General features: G+C 33.6%; 1 protein-coding gene and 1 long non-coding RNA gene across 3 annotated transcripts in view; one reads left to right on the top strand and one right to left on the bottom strand.

The window, feature by feature from the left end:
* Window positions 1–21,076, bottom strand: part of LOC119072082 (Krueppel-like factor 6) — a 36,282-nt gene extending 15,206 nt beyond the window's left edge. Inside the window, exons 1-3 of one of the 2 annotated variants that reach the window (XM_037177239.1) lie at window positions 19,789–21,076; window positions 14,049–14,084; window positions 12,828–12,885 (exon numbers count right to left, since the gene is read on the bottom strand). In XM_037177239.1, coding sequence (XP_037033134.1) covers window positions 12,828–12,885; window positions 14,049–14,084; window positions 19,789–19,800 — 106 coding nt within the window. In that variant the 5' untranslated portion in view covers window positions 19,801–21,076. The remainder of the gene's footprint in view (window positions 1–12,827; window positions 12,886–14,048; window positions 14,085–19,788) is intronic. The other variant, XM_037177238.1, reaches the window with a different exon arrangement.
* LOC119072093 lies at window positions 10,834–11,101 on the top strand. The gene is made up of 2 exons (XR_005086776.1): window positions 10,834–10,953; window positions 10,995–11,101. It is a non-coding gene; the product is annotated as an uncharacterized LOC119072093 (long non-coding RNA).
* Window positions 21,077–22,649: the final 1,573 nt, after the last annotated feature.

The raw sequence follows: 22,649 nt of genomic DNA on the forward strand, positions 1-22,649 counted from the left end.
TTTGCGTTGCCCGCTCGTTTTTTTAAGTTGCCGATTCGTAATTTTTATTTCTTAATCGAATCGAACATAAAACGATATGCGCTAGCAAGTACTTTTAATATTGGATTTTGATTGCACATAAATACAGCCGCCATATCATTAATTCCCTCGAAAAAAATAATAATTCTAATTATGAAGCTTATAAAGGTTCAAAAAGAATGAAAGTGAATGGCGGCAATATGGAATTATAGGTTTAAAAATATTATTTTTTTGTTGTTATAGTTTCATATGATTATGCAGACTGCAGTTCCATACCAACCAAATCAGATTTGTTCTACGAGTGTTTATTGTTATTTTAGCATATGAAACGAAATCTTTGGAAAATCTAGTTTTGCATTTGGTATATAAATTATGTGTCGTAATCATAAACAATATCGTGATGAATTTGTTTCTGCAGAAGACAATAGTGTCAATTGACAACCAATTGTTGATTTATTTCTGAAACACAAAAGTCTTTTCGTGATCGAAATATTAAAAGAAGTATTTATGTGCAAATAATTGGAAAATCGCGTAAGCCAATTACAGTGACACGTGTTACATTTGTGAAAGAATTTTCTGTGTGTATTACTGTTCCATTTAGATGTACGTTTAACCTTTCACAGACGGGTAACAACATATCAACAGGGATAACCGAATGTTGTTCGAGATTTCATAGGACCTATCAAAATTTGACTATTTAGTAAAAATACAGTGACTTCAAAAGTCGACGAACACACGAACTATAGAGATCGATTCTACTGTTACATACGGCGATTTTTGTGCTGCAAAACTAAAATGAGACGAAACCACAACACCATTAACATAGAAATCACTCTACAGCCATTTCAACAACAAAGCGTGCACACTTGATCACGGCCGGAAAAAAATATATGAAAATCCATTTTCGGCCGGACTTTTCGATCGTAGAATGCGTGTCGAAATCCGTCGAATTTCAGTCTTCAAGCACAAAAATGAATTTTCAAGAGTATGGTAATGAGTGAATTTTAAAAATTATTCTCCTTCTGCATGTAAAATTTTAACTGTTTGGGACGATTAATTTGCATCTGGCCTATATTTTGTTAATAATAGTAGATTACATACAGCCACACGAGTCAAAACAACGATTTCCGCACAATTATGTAAGTTATTTTGCCTCTTAAGTGCGGCGAAAGTGAATTTTTGCAGCACATACACTTGCGGAATTTTGAAAACCGACACATTTTCTGTTTTTGTGTTTTACTTGAGTTTCTGATTGCTTCATATAAAAATTCATGCAAAATGCACAAAAAACCAGTAAAACCACGAAACAGAAAATGTGTCGGTTTTCAAAATTGCGTGAGTGTAGGTAGAGGTGTGCGCCGGGTGGTTTTTCTTCTATCGGCGTAACCGTCGGCGTTGGGTCTAAATGACACCCTAGACCATTGCACTCTTCAGAAGACTTTTAAGTAATAAACTAAAGAATCAAATTTTTTAATTTGGAGAAATCGGCGCGAGGCAAATTACAAAGTTATAGAGTTTACGCCGATAATTTTTTGACTTTTTGAAGAAACTCTCGAAAATTGTCGGCGTATCCGTTATAACTTTTAACTTTACCTCGCGCCGATTTCTACAAAATAAAAAAAATGATTCTTTAGTTTATTACTTAAAAGTCTTCTGAAGAGTGCAATGGTCTAGGGTGTCATTTAGACCCAACGCCGACGGTTACGCCGATAGAAGAAAAACCACCCGGTGCACACCACTAAGTGTAGGAGGTAAAATTTATCTAAATTTCCACAATTTTATCTGAAATTTATTCTGAGAATTCTTACGTATTTTCGAGTAGAAAATCTGTACAAACTATGTACAGGCAACAATTACATCGATATAAATCATGAAATCTGTTACTTCTTTTGTTAAAGAATTTATCTAGATGCAGAATGTTTCACTTCGCTAGTCAAAGCGAACATTATTATATCACTACAAGGAACTAACGTTTTTTTTTCATTGTTGACGACAACAGATGCCTATTTCTTAGAGAAATCTGCCTTTAGCCTGTATTCTCCTTACCAGCTTGAGGATGTTTTTTAGCACTATTTTACTTTTCCGATGACTATTCACAATAAAATTTTCTTGTTGTTAGTGTCTATTAAGTTAATATCGCCAAAAAAACTCCTAGTTTTTGTTTGAACATTTTAAACTGAACGCAAACACTTGCAAATTTTGTAAATGACCCAATTATTGTTCCTCAAACGTTTATCATAAAAATGACGGCAACTAATTGAACACTACGATCTATGAATTTGGTAAATGACGGCCTGTAATACACCAGGAAGGATTATTAGTATTGCTAGAATTAGATTTCACATCAAGAGCTGGAAGAGCAGCTTCAGTTAGCCAGAAGCCACTTTACCAGAAGCGGATGTGTATTCAAAAATTGAGTATGGAGAAATGCCAACCAACCAATGTCCATTTCATGTACGCTACCGTCTATGCTAAATTATGCTAACAATAAAGTCCATGATCCGTAACTGAATTTTTTCTTTAAATTTCAAGGATTGATCAAACAGGTTGCTTATTTTATTGTTTAATTGAATAAACAAAAGTAATAAATTGTGAATCGAGTTTGAAATTCGACACAAATACTCTATGTGAAGAAGTACAAATTATGTCCAATTTGATTTACTCGAAGCCAGTTAAGGGCAAATGAGATGGAGTGACACGGACAAAATATCATAGAAACGTGACTAGACGATAATTATTAATTATTATTTTTTTGAGGCCCCAAAGTCATTTTCACTTGGTTACGTTTATTCGTTTATTGGTATAATGATTTTGTAAATGAAGACATTGATTCATTTTAATATGCCAAGCACTGTGTTGTGTAGTGTGCACAAACGTTACCATACTTTAAATATACAATTATTCTTGAGACTCGAGACCAATAAAAAAGTGTTGTTTATTTGAACCGAAGAAAAAATGTATTGAAAAATCATTGTACCACCTTACAATTACATGATAATGTAATTATGTTATGTGTATAATTAATGCATTTTTTTACTTTAAATTAACGGTCATGTTTAATATAAACAAAAACATACAATTCATTAAATTTTGGTGTCGAAATGAAAGGCTGGCTGTATCTGTAGACGTGTATATACATCACACACAGTTTTTAATAAACTTTTTTTTTATTGAACTTGGTGAATATATTGATCGTAATGTTATATTTACGGTAAGGTAGCAAATAACTTTTCGAGATTCAATTTGTCGTAAATATCACGTTTCTTTATGATAAAGAGGTTGTTGTCGGGAGAACCTTTTTTTAATTAAATCTTTAACAACTCAATTTCGATTTAATAAGAAAACTGTCGAAAAAATATTTTATATTTTCCTTTCACTCGTGGCAGCAGTAACGTTGGAGAATCCAATCTAATATACAAGCCCCAATTTCAGCACGATCGAATCAACAAACGAAATGTCAATAGAGGGCTCAAACTAGTAGGGGCTCGTATTTGGTAGTTCTACCCTATATTCCAAACATTCTAAAAAGACAAACTTAAACCAATTGAAGAATTTCGGAGAGGCGACATTTCTACACTTTTCTGGTTTGTTGACTTTTCTACACGGTCGACATCGACAGAAGCTATAAAATCGTCCAAAAAACGATAATATCGTTCAAAAAGCGATATTATCGTTCGTAAATTGTTCACCCATGACATAAAATTTTTAATATTGTCTGGCCGATATTATCGTTTTCTGGGCGATATTATCGTTTTCTGGACGATATTATCGTTTTCTGGACGATATTATCGTTTTCTGGACGATATTATCGTTTTGTGGACGATCTCATCGTTTTGTGGACGATCTCATCGTTTTCTGGACGATATTATCGTTTTCTGGACGATATTATCGTTTTCTGGACGATATTATCGTTTTCTGGACGATATTATCGTTTTCTGGACGATATTATCGTTTTCTGGACGATATTATCGTTTTCTGGACGATATTATCGTTTTCTGGACGATATTATCGTTTTATGAACGATAACATCGTTTTCTGGAAGTTCAAAAATATTAAAAGCGTTTTTGAGACGTCCTGGATGATATAAATATGATATAAATAATATTACCATTTTCTTTCCGATTTTATCGTTATTTTTGGACTAAAAAACGATAATATTGTTCCTGACCCGTGTCCCGCCACCAGAATATCTGTTGCCAAAAGTAGTTTCCAAATCAATTGCTTTTCTCATTTCTAGATAAAAATTCATCAAAGAGATTCGTTGAAACTAATTTGTTACGACGTTGATCAACTTGCAACTTCTTAAAAGTGCGTTGGGCAGTAAAAATTTAATTAACTGTGCACCAGAGTGCATAATAATGTGCAGCATAATACGATTAAAGGAATCACCAAAATACTACAACATTTAATTACGATAGTTATGGTGAGTGCACCATAAACCTGTCACATTTTTTTTGTATAAAAAAAGAGTTATTTTAACGGTATGGCACACGAGGTATACACCTAACACAATCTATTCAATCGAAACAGAGTGAAACATATACACACAGTTCTTACCATGACTGAGTCTCTAACGAATACATAAAACAAAATCAGAACGTTAACATACGATTTTGTAGTTTTAGTGTTGTGAAAGTTATTATTAACAACAACACCTTGCTCGTATAGCGAATATTGCACATAAAACCGTTTCAAAAACGATATCTTGTATTTCTATAGACTTTTGTTGCTGTTGTTGTCTTCACTTGACGAATGAGAGACATTCTCGTTTCTTTATTGTACCTTCTTTGAAATGATTGAAATGCTTCTTCTTTCGTTTATAATTTAAATTTTGAACCAATTGCCTGCTTGCGTATTAGGCATTTCTTCTATTCAAGCGATTTTAATTAGTTTGGTCTGAAAAAGATTGGAAATGCAACAAAAAAAAATTCTCTGAGATTTTTTATCTCGTAAATTTTGGCAAACACTCGTTCCTTCGTTTATAATATTCAACTAGTGATACAGTGAACGACATCTCAAATGTCTCACTGTCATTTTTTTCAGAGAATGTCATTGTGAATTTGCAATGACACAATAAAATTCTCAGAAAAATTTGACAGTGAGACATTTGAGATGTCGTTCACTGTACTATCAAATATTTCAAATTTTGAACTCTTTTGAATAACGAATGTTTATACAGCTCTCTTGCTCACTTGCAGTTGGTGTAGTTTTATAAATGTAAAATTATGTATGCTAATTAAGATAAGTTAAAAATAAAAATTGCTTAATTAACACACCTTTATTAATCGTGATTTGAGTTAAGCTCAATATTTGAAAATAATATTAAAAAAAGCGTACACCATCACGGTGCGATTGAATGAATTTTAACTGAGCATTTCGATGAACTTTTGATATTTTTGGAAATTATTAGTCAGCTCGGAGCCCTGAACAAGGTAGAAATTTCGCTGTAGAAGGAGACATTTCACTTATTCACCCAACACATCGGCACTGTTGACATGAGTCATTGCATGTGTGGTGTCGATGGACAGCTGAGCATTTTAGTATTAACCATTTTATTTACAAAAAATTTTAATTAGTGTGTGCAAATTTTACCAAATATGAGAGAAAAACTTTGAGCTACTGTCGACCTCTCCGTAGTTGGTCTTCAAAAATAATTTTTTGGTTATTGGTAGAGGAAATGTTGCTCTACTGATAGAACTATTTATTAGCTCATTTCATTTCATTTCATTTATTTTTCATAAAAATAAAACACAACAAGTGACCTGCGTAGCTCCAGTTTGTAACAATTCTAAGGAGCTACTTTAGCTTTATCTCTCAAGTATCCATGCCTCTATGACTGTTTGAAAATAACGTTTTTTCAACTTTAGCGTGTCTCCGCCGGCTTCACTTACACTTAGGGTACCACATTTTTGTACAATTGTTATTAGAAATTCAGGCACTATCGATTGAAACCACAACCAGTTTTCCACCACTCTCTCTGTAGACAGGATGGGGTATGCACCAATGTCGCCGACGGTACGGATGAAAATCACAAATTTTAGTGGAACCTTGTTCAGGGCTCCGAGATGACTAATAATATCCAAAAATATCAAAAGTGCATCGAAATGCTCAGTTAAAATTCATTCAACCGCACCGTGCCATCAACTGACTGCAGTATAGTCTTTTTGAAAAAAAAAATATAAATTTTTGAGTTCCTTCATATTAACATATTAGAAACGGCAAACGAATCACAACCGAATCATTAAATCTGTTACTTCATTTGTGTAAAGTATTTACTAGAGTCTGTAACAAAATCTATCACTTCAATATTTTTATCATTTTCGCTTTAATAAGGGAACCGCTTATTTTCTGTCGTCATTCCCGATAGCAAATTAGCCGTTTCTACATGACAATATAATGGAGTATGATCAATCAACAAATATGACAGGATAAGAGTTTTAGGAACTAGCTCTTCAAGTTAAATATAACGTCCCAAAATGGATGAGCACCTTAGAAAAGTCGAGATTTTTTTTTAGTTTACTCACCCTAATCTACACTAACAACGTACGGATATATATTTATTGCAATACCGATATCTAAAATAGAACACCAAATCGTTGATCTTATTTATGATCTTTTCATTTAGATAATTCATGAGTTGATCGATGACCCATTATTTCTTTGTTGGAAATTTTAAGCTTAACCAAGCGTAAGTAAATTTAAGACACTGCCTTTCCGAACGACTATGTGGACAAATGTATAAAACAAAAAAATTTATGTATCATCTGTCGTCCCATTCAAAAATGAAAGGAGCTCATCATCATCCAACCGTACACATTAAATACGGTTACAATCTTAACGTCGTGTTCGGCTCAACGATGTAAACAAACATACTTAAGTGAAAGGACTTAATAAACGGATTATAATAAGAAAGAGTTCTTTCTAGTCGTATAATTCATTTGAAATCAAAAAGATATAAACTCACGAACTTGACCTTTCACATGAACTGTTGCATCTTTTTCAGTTATTTTATAACCGTAAGAAGTGACTTTTTTTTCTTAAATGTGTGCACGTACAGCGTAGTGAATTTTTTTTTTGTGTTTCGGATGTTTATATAAACATTGAGCATGTATATATGGTTGAAATAGCGAATATAAAACTGCTCGAATGTATGGTAACGAACCGTTGATTTATTAGCTTTTTAATGTTAATGTTGGCATAGGGTAAACCATCAATGAATATTTTAATAATTATACCTGGTGTTCTAAATTTGTGGTTCTACACATATTTCTATATCCATCCACGTCTAGAAAAGTATAACTGTATTAAAATACGACTATATTGACATGGTTCATATTATGATAAATGCACATCGCACTACACACACAATACGAAACGTTCGTCTTATGGATAGGTAAATGGAAAAGGAAAAACATAATTTCATTTTATATTATAGTTATATCTCAGTGATGGATGTGATGTTGGTACTCTTTAAAAATTAAATATTTATACTGACAAGAAAGCACGAGAGAGACTTATCGAAAATTACTGGAATTACGGTGTTAATTTGTTGTTCATGTCGAATGGATTTAGGTGTACTTATATATACGTGTGTATGACATCATACCGTTAGTTTACTCTCAGTATAATGATTCCACAACAAAATATTGTACATGACGTACTCTATCAAAGAAGGCTACACTTCTGACCCATATTCAGTTCTGCTGGTGACTGACTTCTAGACAATTTAATGATTTAAATATTTCGACCCATTAACCTTGAGCGAAAATTGTTACGTTTACCCCACAAATCAATTTTCGCTACCCTCGGTATGTAAAATTTTGTACGTAACTCGGGAAATTGTTTTTGGTCGGTTAGAGTTTACAACACTACATACTCTCCAAAAAAAATCACTTTCCCCTTTAGTTTCCTTTAGTTTTGACAAGAGCAGATCCGACGAATACCAACGAAGATAGACCAATAATAAGAAATGTAGGATCGGAAGATATGCCTGACATAACTATTGATGAAGTACAGGCTGCAGTAGCCGAAATGAAGAACAAAAAGTCTCCCGGTGAAGATGGTGTTCCAGTGGAAGCCATTAAACTAGGTGGCGACTCATTATTGGGTGCAATAACGACTTTGTTTAATCAATGTCTTCAATGGGAAGAAGTACCAGAAGCATGGGAAAATGCAGTGATAATATTGCTGCATAAAAAAGGAGACATAACAAAGTTGGAAAACTATCGACCCATAAGTCTCTTATCAACACTCTACAAGTTGTTCATGAAAATAGTTACGAAGAGGAACACCAAGAAGCTCGACTTCTACCAACCTGTTGAACAAGCTGCATTTAGATCAGGATTCAGCACAAACGACCACTTACATGTGATGAGAACGCTAATTGAGAAATGCAATGAATACAAGATTGCTGTGGTCTTGATATTCATAGACTTTGAAAAAGCTTTTGATTCAGTGGAAACATGGTCGATATTGGACTCATTAGACGAGTGCAGAGTAGACTCAAGATACTCCAACACAATTCGATACGTCTATAAAAACGCTACGTCGTGTATAAAACTTCATAAAAGCACTGAAAAATTCAGAATTGGCAGAGGTGTACGACAGGGTGACACCATATCACCTAAGTTATTCACATCGATTCTGGAGAGTGTTTTTAAGAAATTAGACTGGAGTGAAATGGGTATCAACATAAATGGAGAGTACCTGAGTAATCTCCGTTTCGCAGATGACATCTCCCTGATGGCAGCTGATCTAGATCAGGCGCAAATTATGCTGCAACAGCTGAATGAGGAGTCAAACAAAGTCGGCCTCAAGATGAATTTGTCGAAAACGAAAATCATGACAAACATTGACGACGACAGAGATATTAAAATCGGTGATACTGTCATTGAACGAGTCGACAGTTATGTGTACCTAGGTCACAAATTGAAGTTGGGTCTAGACAACCAAACTGCAGAAATAAAACGTAGAATTGGTCTTGCATGGGCAGCGTTCGGAAAACTCAAGCTAATTTTCAAAAGCAAAATGAACAATAGTCTGAAACGTAAAGTGTTCGATACGTGTGTCCTTCCTGTGCTCACATATGGAGCGGAAACGTTAACGTTAACAAAAGCTTCCGAAAAAAATTAAGAGTGGCACAAAGAGCCATGGAACGGAGTATGCTTGGAATTACGCTCAGAGATAGAATGACAAATCAATGGATTCGACAACAAACAAAAGTCGTTGATGTCATGGAAAGAATAGCATCTTTAAAGTGGAGCTGGGCGGGACATATTGCAAGAAGGACGGACGAACGTTGGACCAAAAAGATCATGAACTGGAGACCACCTAAAACACGACCTAGAGGTAGACCACCAGAGAGATGGAGTAATGGTATAAAGAGAATTGCAGGCGCAAATTGGCAACAAGTGGCAACTAATCGTTCGGACTGGAAAAGAATTGGGGAGGCCTACGTCCAGCAGTGGACAGAAACAGGCTGAAAAAGAAGAAGAAGAAGAAGAAGTTTTGACAATCAATACAGGTGGGGCAGCTATTCTAGATAAAAGTATGTAAACATTGAACGGTATGGAAGTCATGTGCTCCGTGAGTTTCTTGCGGATTTGCATTACGTATATACGTTGCAACGCAATTCAAACATGAGTGTAACTCTAAATAAGGTACTGAAATTTGACAGTGTGTCAAACAACTGTAAAAACTGTAAAAAGAACCATCTCATACAAAAAAGTAATCTATGTGGCAGCTGTCGACTATGATCACTTTTACTTGAAGTGCGTTGTTGAAGGTTCGAAATGGGTCGTTTTGGGTCGAACCTGAAACTCATTTATCTGATTTTTTCAGTTCAGGTTCAGGTTGGTTTTTTTGCTGACCTGAACCTGACCTGAAAAGATCGGGTCGATTCCGAACCGACCTGAACCTGACCTGATTGACCTGAAATATTTGAAATGTACAATTTAGAGTTATATTGAGAAACGGTGATATATGGCTAATTCCAGCAGCTATCCACATTACTTCGAGGTTCACAATAATTTCATCGGAATTCTTTCGTTTTTCTGTAGAATTCCATTGAACTTTGTAAAATTCTGAGAAGTAATATCTGAATGTGGATAACTGGTGGAATTAGCCATATATTTTGTCTATTAGTGATAACAATAGTATATTACTATACAAGGGAAGGAAGTTGATATTTCATATGAGTAAAAGTGTCCGAGGGCTTTAGCCCGAGGTACTTTTACCCATCGTGATACGAAATATCAAATTATTTACCGAGTGTAGTATGACTTTTCCTTTACGAAGGAGTGAAAGACTTTTCCCTAGGGACGTAAAGTTAGTTTTCCCTACCCAGTAAAGGAAAATAAATTACAACATTTCGAGGTCTGTAAGGCAAAGAAATTAAATAGAGTAATCCTGAATGTAACACAAACCAGCAAAAGCGGGCGGATCCATACTTTGAGCTAAATTCGTGGTGAATTTAAGGTAAATTGATACTTATACGTACAGTATTTTGTAAAAAGATGTATTAGAGTCATAGGAAACTCACCCGAAAGTTTGGATCCTTATTTTTTGCTATTTCCTGAGGGTTTGCGTTACCTTCAGTATGTTTATAAACCTTAGATTTGAGGCACATTTGGAGTGACCACATTAACGCCACTCGAAAAATCTAGTTGAGGTGCACTGTGGCCAATGTATTTTTTCATTTCCGACGAGGCATTCGTTTTTTTTTTAAATATCAAGAGCACAATGTCTACTAACATAGAGTGAATTCGTGTACTGAAAATAGTTAGAGCTGACGAGATAGCGACATCTCGGTTCACATGAAAATTTTGTCTTCATCACCAAGAGTTGTGTATGTTAAAATAAATTCTATACATTTCAAAAACCTGTGGGTTTCAGTTCAGGTTTCGGGTCAACCTGATTCCATTTTTCAGGTTTCAGGTCAATTCAGGTATTGACCAGAATCTGACAATCAGGTTCAGGTCAATTCAGGTCTTGACCTGAATCTAACAATCAGTTTCAGGTCAATATCAGATCGTGACATGACTTGAACCTGATCCAGGTTGACCTGACCTGTTCAGATCCTTAGTTGGAGCTTGAGACGGAGGCGTTATGAAAATAAATTCGAATCGATAATTGAATATATCATCTGCTATCGACAACGACGATAAAAATGGTTATTCGCACTAGTTTATGTCGTCTTATATAGCAAAATATTCATGTCTAAACAAATGAACTAATTTCAGAGAATTGGCTTAGTTAATATGGGTAAGGTACACATATGACGGTTGCGTACGCGCAAAAAAAAATGTAAATCCAATTTCTCTTATTAAAATATTATCAAGTCAAATTGCAATTCGCTAGCACAAACATATAATGCAATTTTGCATACAAATCCCGATTTCCACCAGGCATAATTACCAGAGTTATATGTTATAATCCAATTAAAAGCAACCTACACAATCCAAATCGTATGAAAACTAATAATAAATATTAATATCATTACCGGGTGTAGATTTATAACAAGCGATACGTATTTATTGTAATGAATTAAAATTAATTTATTACCTCATCCAATATAACTATAAGTATATATCTCTCTCTGTGTAGTATAATATTAGTTTCGTATAAGTACGATGCAGATAGAATATAGTTTGCACATGAAAAATGGACTTTTATTCAGATTTTTGCTATTGTTAACCATTTGTGCACAGAAAATAAATAGAATTTGTTATTGCATTCGTTTGGTGGAATGGAAATATTGGTTGAAACTCTCAAAGTGTAGAACAGAATCGAAATCGTTTTATCTTTTATTTCGAATGTTTTTTTTTTGCTTCTTTATTGGCATTTACGTACACGTTATATTTAATGTCTACACATTTTATGGACACATTGGAAATGAATAATGAATAAACATTTATTTATTAATTGGATTTCATTACATAATTAATCAAATGGAATATGGTTTATCAATGGGTCGTTTCTTTTCTCGTTGCAGAAATTAGTGTTTGCATGTAAAGCAATTTAGCTACATCGTTTCATAATTTCTTACAAATTTTGTAAATTATTTCATTTCCAATCGCTAAATGAGTCATTTGCTTAATTATAATAAATCGACAGAGAAATGATATCTGAGCCTCGGGGTTGTGGGTAGAGGCGCCGCTTAATATTTTTATGATGTCGAATGACTCAGTTGATACGGCTCTAAACACTGTTTAGTAAACAGGGCATTTAATTAAGGACTGTGCTCTGAATCTATAAACTGCCCAGCTTCAGTTTCATATTTTCGCGTATCAGAAATTAGATACCACCAGGCCGTGCTGGGCGATCGGGCGATGACCAATGCTTCTTTTGCTTTTTGGCGCTCCTCAGACCAATACCATTTATTTAGGCGCCTTTCACACAATTCGTCCGATGCACCTCTTGGTTTTTTATTTTCATTTTACTTCTGATCGAATAAGATCAATTGAATGTAAAGTTTTCAGTCCATATACAGAATAGAGAAAAATTTGTGAGATAAGTTTCAGATCACATAGAGATCGAATCAACATTCGATCTGAACACCTGAAAAGATCTATGTCATCATCAAGCTAATCTGTAATCAACAACAGCGACAAAAAATGAGGGATCACTTACTCATAGAGTAGCCTTAAATGCAGAATTAATGTTAAAACAAATGAAATGTAATAAATGAAGTAATAGATCCGATAACTGCCCTAATATGCTTGCTGATTGTGGAAAGTTAAGAAGACAATTGTTTTTTCGTCCGAATATATCTTGTAGGAATTATATCCATTATTCTATTTCATTCTTACCTGTTGTTGATCTAACGCTTAGATCTACTGGCTCCAATTGTACAGGAGGGCCCTCCGCCTGAAAAAAACGAAAACAACATTCTGGTATCACTTGTTTTGTTACGATTACGTTGATTTATGTTTATACTTTTATTTTGAATTCAAAAAGAAACAGTCGCCAACTACCACGCAAACAAAATAAGCAAATCGTTGCTGCTTTTTCTTAGTAATAAGTCATTTTGCACAGGATGCAACCAAATGGATTTAATAAGAAGTTGTGTAATAGAAAACCTATAAATTGCTTCAACATAGCGGAACTTAGCTCAGTGTGGTATTCGTCCTATAATAGACAAACAATTTTCAAGACTTTTGTTTCAATCCTACAGTTGTAGGCGCTCGTGCTGACCCACATAAATTTCTTTTTTGTTATTAGTAACAGGCATGTTCCTCTATCAGCGTGTATACAGCGAACATACGAACATCACCCATTAATCCCCAAGGAGACAACCTTCCGAAAAATTCGTAGCCTTTAAACTTATGTTAGTCTTTTCCAGCTTCCCTTACGTCTACAGGATCAATTTTTTGTATCATTGCTGTACGAAAAACTCCTTATCAATCAATTCCGTAGCCTGAGTGCTCTAGAATCCAGTTAAAAATCAAAAATTTTCGAGGAACCTTATTTAGGACACAGACCTGATCATTAATGTGCTCCAGCGTGAATAGCGTCAATGAAAGTATTGTCACTATGTCTGAATGCAAATAGTGACTACCACCGTTTTAATCGCTCTGAACAACAGGAAATGATACTATCTTGAAATCTCAAACTTAAGCTTACCATTGATGGGTACAATTATCAACATTTCAGCGTAAAAACTAGACCAATTGTAGTGTGCAAATTGCAGGGACAACCAGAATATTTTATTAGGCTTTTCGGGCTACATTTTAAAATGCCGCCGAACGGAAGTAAAAATAACTTTCTCGTTACAATAGGGTAAACCGATCAGCCTTCGACTGGAAATATAAAAACTTTTTACACGTTAAAGCAAGCAGTACTATTACATTTCCGTGTAGAGTGCTTAAGTTAAGTTCTATCGTAGGTACTGGTAGTACGAGTAATACGTAATTTCCTGAAATGTTTTATTTTCACTTGTGTGATTGTTTATCTTAAACATTCAGTTCATTAAACAAACATCAGTCATTCAAAACTTGAAATCACTTTATTAACGCTCTATTTTCACTTACCTCTTTGGCTGGCAGAGGGTATGTCCCGAACTCATTCTGAAAAATAAAATAAAATGAAAAGTTAATTAGAATTCATTTCCACGATTGGAATGACCAAATGACCATTACAATAGGGGCCTAATTTCCATCGTTCCACAGATATTTTTACTTGAAACGTATTTTCCATCATTTGGTTTGCAGCAGAAAATAAATTAGAAAACATTTATATCGGGCGTGGCGGAACTATACTTTATATAAATTGACCATTATTTTACAATAACATATTACTCTCCATTTAATTAATAGCCCCGGTGTCGGGGCACAAACAGAATTACAACTATAATATCACATACGCAACAAGGCCTATAGATTAAATCGTTTCATAAAATAAATTCATATAAATATTTAAATCTAGCCGAGAACAACAAAACGAAACAAGTGAATATATTCACTATACGGCTTATACGGCTACACTACATACAGCAGTGAACTTAAATTATATATAATAATACAACAAATCGTTGTTTTTATTAAATATTTTATCCATTTGGGTTTTCAATACATTTTCGTTGTTAGACACGATGATATGGCTACCATTTTTCGTTTCGGTTCTAACCTACTAATTTATTTATTTTGATTAAAAATGAAAACCTTCAAGGAAATGATCAATTTAGTTTAACGACAATTATTTTCATAGGTTTTACGACAGTTGCATTATTACACACGCTATTCTTGTTCGTTCGATGGAAATGTGGCCGTAAATTAACTTGTTTGTCTTACATTGTACTGAGTTGGTACAACGCAATGTATGATATTCGAATGGATGAGATTTTGTAGAGGCATTATTATACAAAGAATCATATCAGTCAGTGAGGCAATTAGATGTTATACATTCAGTTGAACTACCAGCAATGTTTATGTTTACTTTCGATTTTCGTGCTTCAAACGTAATTGATATTAATGAACTAGACCGTATTTTACAGTCATTAGAATTTACTAGTGCATCATAATGTGAGAGCTTTTATTGCAGATCATTGTGGAAAACAGATGGAAAAGTAACGGACACTAATTTAAATACAATTTTTTTTGCATATAGCTTTTAGAAAGCTCGGAGTATCATTTTATAATTATTGGAATAATAATAGATCATAGCTTGACAAATCGACTTGACTAAAAATATTGGAAATAATGGAAATTGTCGATCTCAGCAACACAAAATTGCTCGTGTGTTTTCGGACTCAGTTTAATAATTTCGAAAACACTTTTTAGTGTGCCTGTAGAAAATGTCTGTAAAATAAAGGTAATAAAATAGACCCAGTTCCACAGGCGCTTCAGGGGCCATTCACGAATTACGCACGCACCAAATTCGAAATTTCAGACCCCCCTCCCCCCTTGCACGCGAAAATGTATGGAGAAAATTTCAAAAATGTATGAAGCGTACGCTTTTGTCAAACCTCCCCTCCCCCCTTAAGAGCGTGCGTAATTTGTGAATGGCCCATTATTGTGGAATTTTGTTAGATTTTGGGAGGTGTAAAGCAGTGCCTATTTTAAGGAATTTAATTTCCTAAAATTTCCAAATTTTGTTTTCTGTCAGGTCTCATTTAAAGTAATCAGTTAAGCTCAAAGAAATGAAAAACAACTAAAAAGGCAGTAAAAACAAAATTTACGATGCAATCTGTTGTTAGATAAAATGACGAAAAGTGATGGAAACATTTAAGAATTTTTGGAAATTTAATTTCCTTAAAATAGGCCCTATATTTAACCTTTACCTTACACTGTAATGCCTTTGTTCTACAACTTTCGTTTTCGAGTGCTACATTAGCACTAAGTGTGTAGTTCAGTCATCATACATCGTAGAATCTCCAGATTGGCGTCGAAATAAGTATATTGGAGCCGAATGTAAAATAAATAAATAAACCGTACCAATCAGGGAAAAAAAAGTTTATGAAATTATGTTCTCCGGAGCGTGAGCTAGGTCTCTTGGAGTGAGCTCTTATCTGGCTACTCGGCCGTACAGTGAACGTGGAGTATTTTGTCAATATCTCGAGTAAATTTTGACCGAATTTCATGATTTTTTTTTGTTTGAAAGGTATTAACGAATGTAAAGCGTCGGTACTATTTTCGGTTTCCTAACAAAATGGCTGCCGGCGGCCATATTGGATTTTATTAAAAGTGATATAAAGTGGGAAAAATGATGCTTAGAGAGTTTCTGTTAACATGGAAATAATGTGTTAAGTGTGAGGGGTTTCAGGGATTCCATATATGGACATCTATATATACCTATATACAGCTATATTGAGCTATATACAGGCATATAGAACTATATAATATCATATTCCTCTGTGAAATGTTTTTTTACAGTGAAATATAGGTAAATATAGCGGTATATAGCTGTTTAAATAGGAATTTATGAAATTTGACTTCGTACGGGGCTGTCTATATTGCCTCCGGCAATTTAATTGTATATGATAACAAGGCAAAGAGTGGATAATGTAAGTGATTTAAAAGGAAGAATAGTTTTTCAGCAGAGAAGTAAATGAAGTAAGAGAAATGAAGAGTTTCACATTAAAGGCTTTTGATACGAATAGGTGTTTCGTACGGGTCGGCGTTAGCTATGTTTTTTCTTGCTGATTTGGCATCTCTGGACAACCACAATAGGTTTCCCCTTACTCAGGGAGTCCAATTCGACGTGTTACAAACGTATGCGTAAACCTATAAGACCCCAGTACTTCGTACGGGTCTAAAAATATTGTTGGAAGTTCCAACGTGCCTCATAAATCGAATTTTCGAAATGCCAACTTTTTTAGAGTCTTACAGTCGGAGACATGTAGATTTCGAGTTTTTTAGAGACATCATCAATTCTCTAATTATCTCAATTACTATTTGAAATAACATGCGAAATGAGAGAATACAGAAAAACGATGAAAACGATGATGTCTCTTAAAATCCCGAAATCTATTTTTCTCCGACTGTACGGTAAAACGTTCCAAAAAAAATTTAATTTTTCAATTGAGCAGGTCTTATTTTAGAGAATTTTGATTCTGAAAATTCTAAAAAAAAAATTACGTTTTTCTGAACTTTTTCAGAAATAAAATTCTCTAAAATAAACCTCGCCTCCAATACATTCATTTTGATACTAGTTTGGAGACAATGTGTGTCGGCTGAGATTGAGATATGCATTATACATCTGAGCAACGATCATCGTTAGAGCCCTTCTAGCGCTTAATGTCAATATAGAACAGATGTTTTCACCAAGCGACATCTAACAATGTTACTCCAATCTCCATCTTTTACCCGATGTACCACGATAAAGCCCGTGTGCTATATAATAATAGTAGGTTATGCTCCCTGCCAAATTTTTGTTTTGACGCAAACAGTGTGGATTCAAACAAACAAATTAGGACATTATCTCACAATCATAGACTCTGTCATCTGTTATACAGCGACAAAAACCAATACGCGAAGACATCTAGATAATAGATTGCGGATTTAAGCTTTAAGTATCAAAATAGAAGTTAAAACTATTGAAGTAAAAGATTTTGTGTCAATCTGTTGAAAATAATTGAATCAAAAGAAGTAGCAGATCGGATAGCTATACTGGAAACACATTTCCGGTAAAAAATGAAATAAAATTAATTTCACGATATTTTTGAAGTTTTTAGGTGAATTGGTTAAGCCAGATACTCAATTCTAAAATTTCGACACGACTTCGTATCACCTGAACAATGAGCCAAACGATTTATCTGCAAGAATCTTATTGACATCTTAAATCAATTTGCGCAGCTATATAAGCGTGTAATTATTTATAAGAATATGATACGAGCAACTGTGCAGAGCACACTGCAGTTCGATCAGAGAATATTATATACTGGTATGTTATGTACCTGTCCGTAGATATATACTTCAAACTAATGTCTCTGCAATTTATTGCAAGTTGTATGGAATTATCTATGGTAAAATGAATTAATGATGTATGAAATAACGCCCATAAAACGAAATAAAATTACAAATAGCAGGGGGAAGCTATGCGAAAAATGAGTCTTTATAAAATGAGAAATTTAAATGCAATAATTAGTTACCGATGGTTTTCAAATACACTCTGTTCGGAATATGCAACAACCTTCTATGGAAATGGTTTTTAATTGTTTTATTATTTTAAACAAAATCTCCGGCCAACGGATTGTTGCAATTAAAATTCTTCTAATCGGAAAACTTTAATTAACAATCAGATCGAGTCCTTCGTTGAGCTGTAAAATGTTTGCATTTTTATTGTTCAGGTAATCGTTTCTGTTACTTTGTAAGTTAAATCTGAATATGAAAACTGGTACTATTCATCATGGAATAAAATCGAAGATTTCGATATTCCATTTAAACGAAGTACAGGAAGATGACGACAATACTACACGAAACAAATCTTTTGAAAAGGTACTTCCTTATCTACTTAGTGCGACCATCAGACCTTTTCAGTTTTCAATGTCAGGCTATTCATCTCTACATAAAGTTTTGCATTGTTCCAAAGAGGAATAGATTAAATGAGTTAGTCGATAAAGGTATTCAGTCTATTCTAATTACAATTATCCTCACAAAAACCAAATAATTAATTTGATCACTCGACCACGATTTTGGTGGAGATCTCTCGTAGATTGAGGTTAGTGATTATTCTATGAAAAAAACTTACAGATTCTTGTACATTTTCAACTTGCTATTCAAATAAAGTTCTCAGCATAATTTCAAGCAATGTTTAGTGTACCTCTTTTATGAAATTTAAATTTTGAACGGTGTGGAAATAATGTCTGTTCCAGTATCATTATTTTACTAGGTTCGCTGATTATGTCTTTAAGATCAACTTATAAAGGGATCTTATATAGCAAAGTTTATGTTAAAATAAATGAAGTAAAAGATTTTGAAGAAAACATTTAAAATACTTTGAGCAATAGAAATAGTAGATTTACTTGGGAAACGTTGTATTGCTGATCGGATTTTAATGAATTTGAGCGGTGGAAACAGAATGGAACATCTTTCATTTAAGTAGAATTATAAGATGAACTAAACATACGGTAACGATTTGTAAAGATTTGTATAATATTTTCGTCTTTTGAACGATACGCCACTGGCGACCTAAGAGGTTCTGAATACCTTTAATACCGGTTTTAAGATCTACGGACCAAGTCCTATCTATACATATTATAAGAAACTTCTCGAGGAAAATTCGAGGGCAGATAAACTGATCTCATAATTAGAATACAATTTTGGTATCGTTTGTTTCTTTCGTTTTATTTGTTCCACACGTGTTTCATCACATAAAAGTAGCGTTTGTCTTTACGTTTCTTCAATTCCACACGTACGTGTGAGTGAAACGATAGACTTTACGCTTCTTTTGTTGACAACATGTAGAACGATGTGGAACAATTAAAACAGTAGAATGCTCTGAGGATTTTCATATTCTTTTTTCAAGGATTTTCAGAGGATTTTTGACTGATTCTGATGGATTTTTAAAGGACTTTTTCAATTTTCTTCTTTTAATTTGATTTTCTTGAGTTTTTTAAAAGGATTTTCCATGATTTGGCGGATTGTCTTGATGATTTTCTATGAATTTGAAGATTTTGTTTCAAAAATTTTGAAAGATTTTCTATGAATTTTCTAATGACTCGCAAAGGACTTTCAATGAATATTTGGTCCTCGGGGAAATCCGATTTCGTCGAAAACAAACCATCGATATGTTTGCTGGTTGTAGGAAATTGAAAATGAAAACTGTACTCACCATGAAAACCATTTAATTTTAACGGCAGAAAAAAAATTATTTATTGTATCTCGTCGGTTTTCCCAGCTGTGAAGAAATCCTTATATTGACACATCCACCACTAAAATCATATACACTCAGAATCCAAACGAAATGACATTAATCACAAAAATAAAACAACATCAGCAACAACACTAACTTATGTACATAGAAACAGAAACGAAAAATAAAAAACTAGAACAAGTATATTTACTGGCCTTAAATAATTATTTATTTATTTTTTTAATTTTACATAGAAAACTAATTATTATTATTTATATTATCCAATCCACCAGTTCACATTTGTTTGAAATTATAAAGTTTCTCGAGAATATGTATCTATGTGAGCGCAGTATTTATTAATTTATACTCATGCCCAACACTGTATGATGAATATTATATATATTAAAGTTATATATTTATGCGCGTGTATAGCTTCTCAGTATTTTTTTTTTGTTTTAGTTTTTTTTTTAAATCACATCAACGATTCAGCTAATGTTATTATTATGTCCGTTTGTATATATATCTAATATAGCACATGTTGCGTACCACATTAATATTCCAATATATCATTAAAATACACAATTTTCTCTTCCTTAAATTGCTGAATCATTGCAAAATTATTGTCAATTTTATTTTATTATTTCGATAATTTATTTGCGTAAAAAACACACAAATCTATATATATACCTAGACTCACGCAGATTCGGTATATATGCATGAATATATCGTCAATTAATTAACATTTATATCACATTAGAATTGCATTATAAAAACAAACAACACACTTTTCTTTCTCGTAAACATACGTATCATATAATATACAAAATCTATATCTAGATATAGATACAATGTCTAACTAGATATAACGTTTTTTAAGCTAAACATTAAAATGATATTGGACTGGCCCAATTTCACGGGTTTCTGCATTAAATTAAAGTTTTTTTTTCTTTTATATAGATTTTAATTCCGTTTTGGTGCGTTTTGTTACATGAATCGAAAAGCAACAACACGCCGTGCAAGATATCATACCACACCGCGTTTGAAAAACTATTGATTTTACCGTAAATTTGATCGAAAACTTAAAAAAAAAGCAACCACACTAACGATTGGAAATAAAGCTACTAGTTCAATGTGAGAAATGTATTTACTACAGAAAAATGAAAAATGCTCTTTTGCAGCACTGTTTATAATATCGAAAATAATATAAATACGTGTTGCTGCCGAGCGGGACAGCTGAGCACTGTTTGGTGTTTATGCGCTCAATGGATTCGTATATGTTGATTGTTGAACAGAACGGTGACCACTCTCTGTTGTATAAAATATTTATATACGAGAATGTCGAGAATATGAAAGTAAAATAGTTTTATGCGAAACGAGCCATATTGATACAAGCAATGAACGATTTAGGTGTATTATATTCACTCAGTCAGAATTTCTAATTTAATTTGAAAATGCTAGGTAACGAGATAAAGTGTAAAAGAAGAGTAAATTTTGTTTTGGTTTTTTGTTTAGCAGACGTGCCGTTCTGTTATACGATTGTGTTTGAATTACGTCATTTGGGAAAACCAACCAAATTATTTGTAACACATATCCGCAAGTGCCCAAACTATTACCAACGTTTTAGAAATGGGTAGTCATCTGTTTTCTACAACGACGACAAAAATAAGCGATGAGCTTCTGGTTTTGTTCCTTTATAACACAGCCAAATATAAATGTTAAAGCTAACGAAGTAATAGATTTTTATGATGATTTAGACTAATCAAAGGAAGTAGTTGTGGATTAGATGTCTGTACAGCCACTTCATCCAAAAACCACTTGCAGTGGAAGTGTGACGCAAGTCCCTTTAGCCACTTACAAAGGAACTGATATCGGAGGGAGTGACGTATACAGCTTCGACACACAAAGAGAAATGCGTCACAAATGGCAGATGATGAGGATGGTATAAACAACTGAAAAATGAATTATTAAATAAATTGCGACCGTGCGCCTGTACGCAAAAAAATGCGTCACAAGTGGCAGATGTTGAGGATGAAAGCCGAATCATCTGCCAATTTGTGACATCTTAGAACGGTTAATAACTAGGTCCCACCTGTTGGGTGGGTCAGATCCCTTGACTGTCTGAACCTGAGCTTCTTAATAGATTCTTTATTGGTAATAATTTATTGGTTGATTAAGAAGAACTATACTAGAACAGTCTAAATTTCTCATTAATAATTTAATTCTGTTTAGTTTTACTGAAAATCTTCTTTAATTTTTGATTCACAACTTTATTTTCTGTTTCTAGTCTGGTTTTATGCTCATATTAGACCGTTATTGTCTATAAAAATAAATAAATGTCTTCAATAAAAATTAAACTCGTGTGAATTACGGCCCTCGCTTCGCTTTGGCCGCAAACTTCACACTCGTTAATTTTTTGTGGTTTAATCGCCTTTGTTAACAAGACAAAATAAAATAAAAAGAAACAATTATTGAAAATTCGTTTAGCAACAGCAGCTACATCGTTAGACCAATATAATGTATCTTGAAACCTAACCTCAGGAATTCTGTGCTTTACCAAACTTTTTTTTTTAATCGGTTCAAAATAACCCCAGTTACGGTGTGAACAAAGAGCATATAAGGCTTTTTCTGAGAATTCCTTCCAGATGGTTGAACCAATACCAGCCATTTTCGAACTTGGCCTGGGGATTTCAATGCTTCATCGAATAAAAATTTTTTTTTTGAAAATCGGTTGAGCTTTGGTCTAGTTATCGTGTTAACAAAGAGCAGAAAAGGCGTCTTCTGAGAACTCTATCCAGATGGTTGAACCAATACCACCCATTTTCGAACTGGACCTGAGGATT

This window comes from Bradysia coprophila, assembly GCF_014529535.1.
Source record: "Bradysia coprophila strain Holo2 chromosome IV unlocalized genomic scaffold, BU_Bcop_v1 contig_5, whole genome shotgun sequence".
Lineage (NCBI taxonomy): Eukaryota > Metazoa > Arthropoda > Insecta > Diptera > Sciaridae > Bradysia > Bradysia coprophila.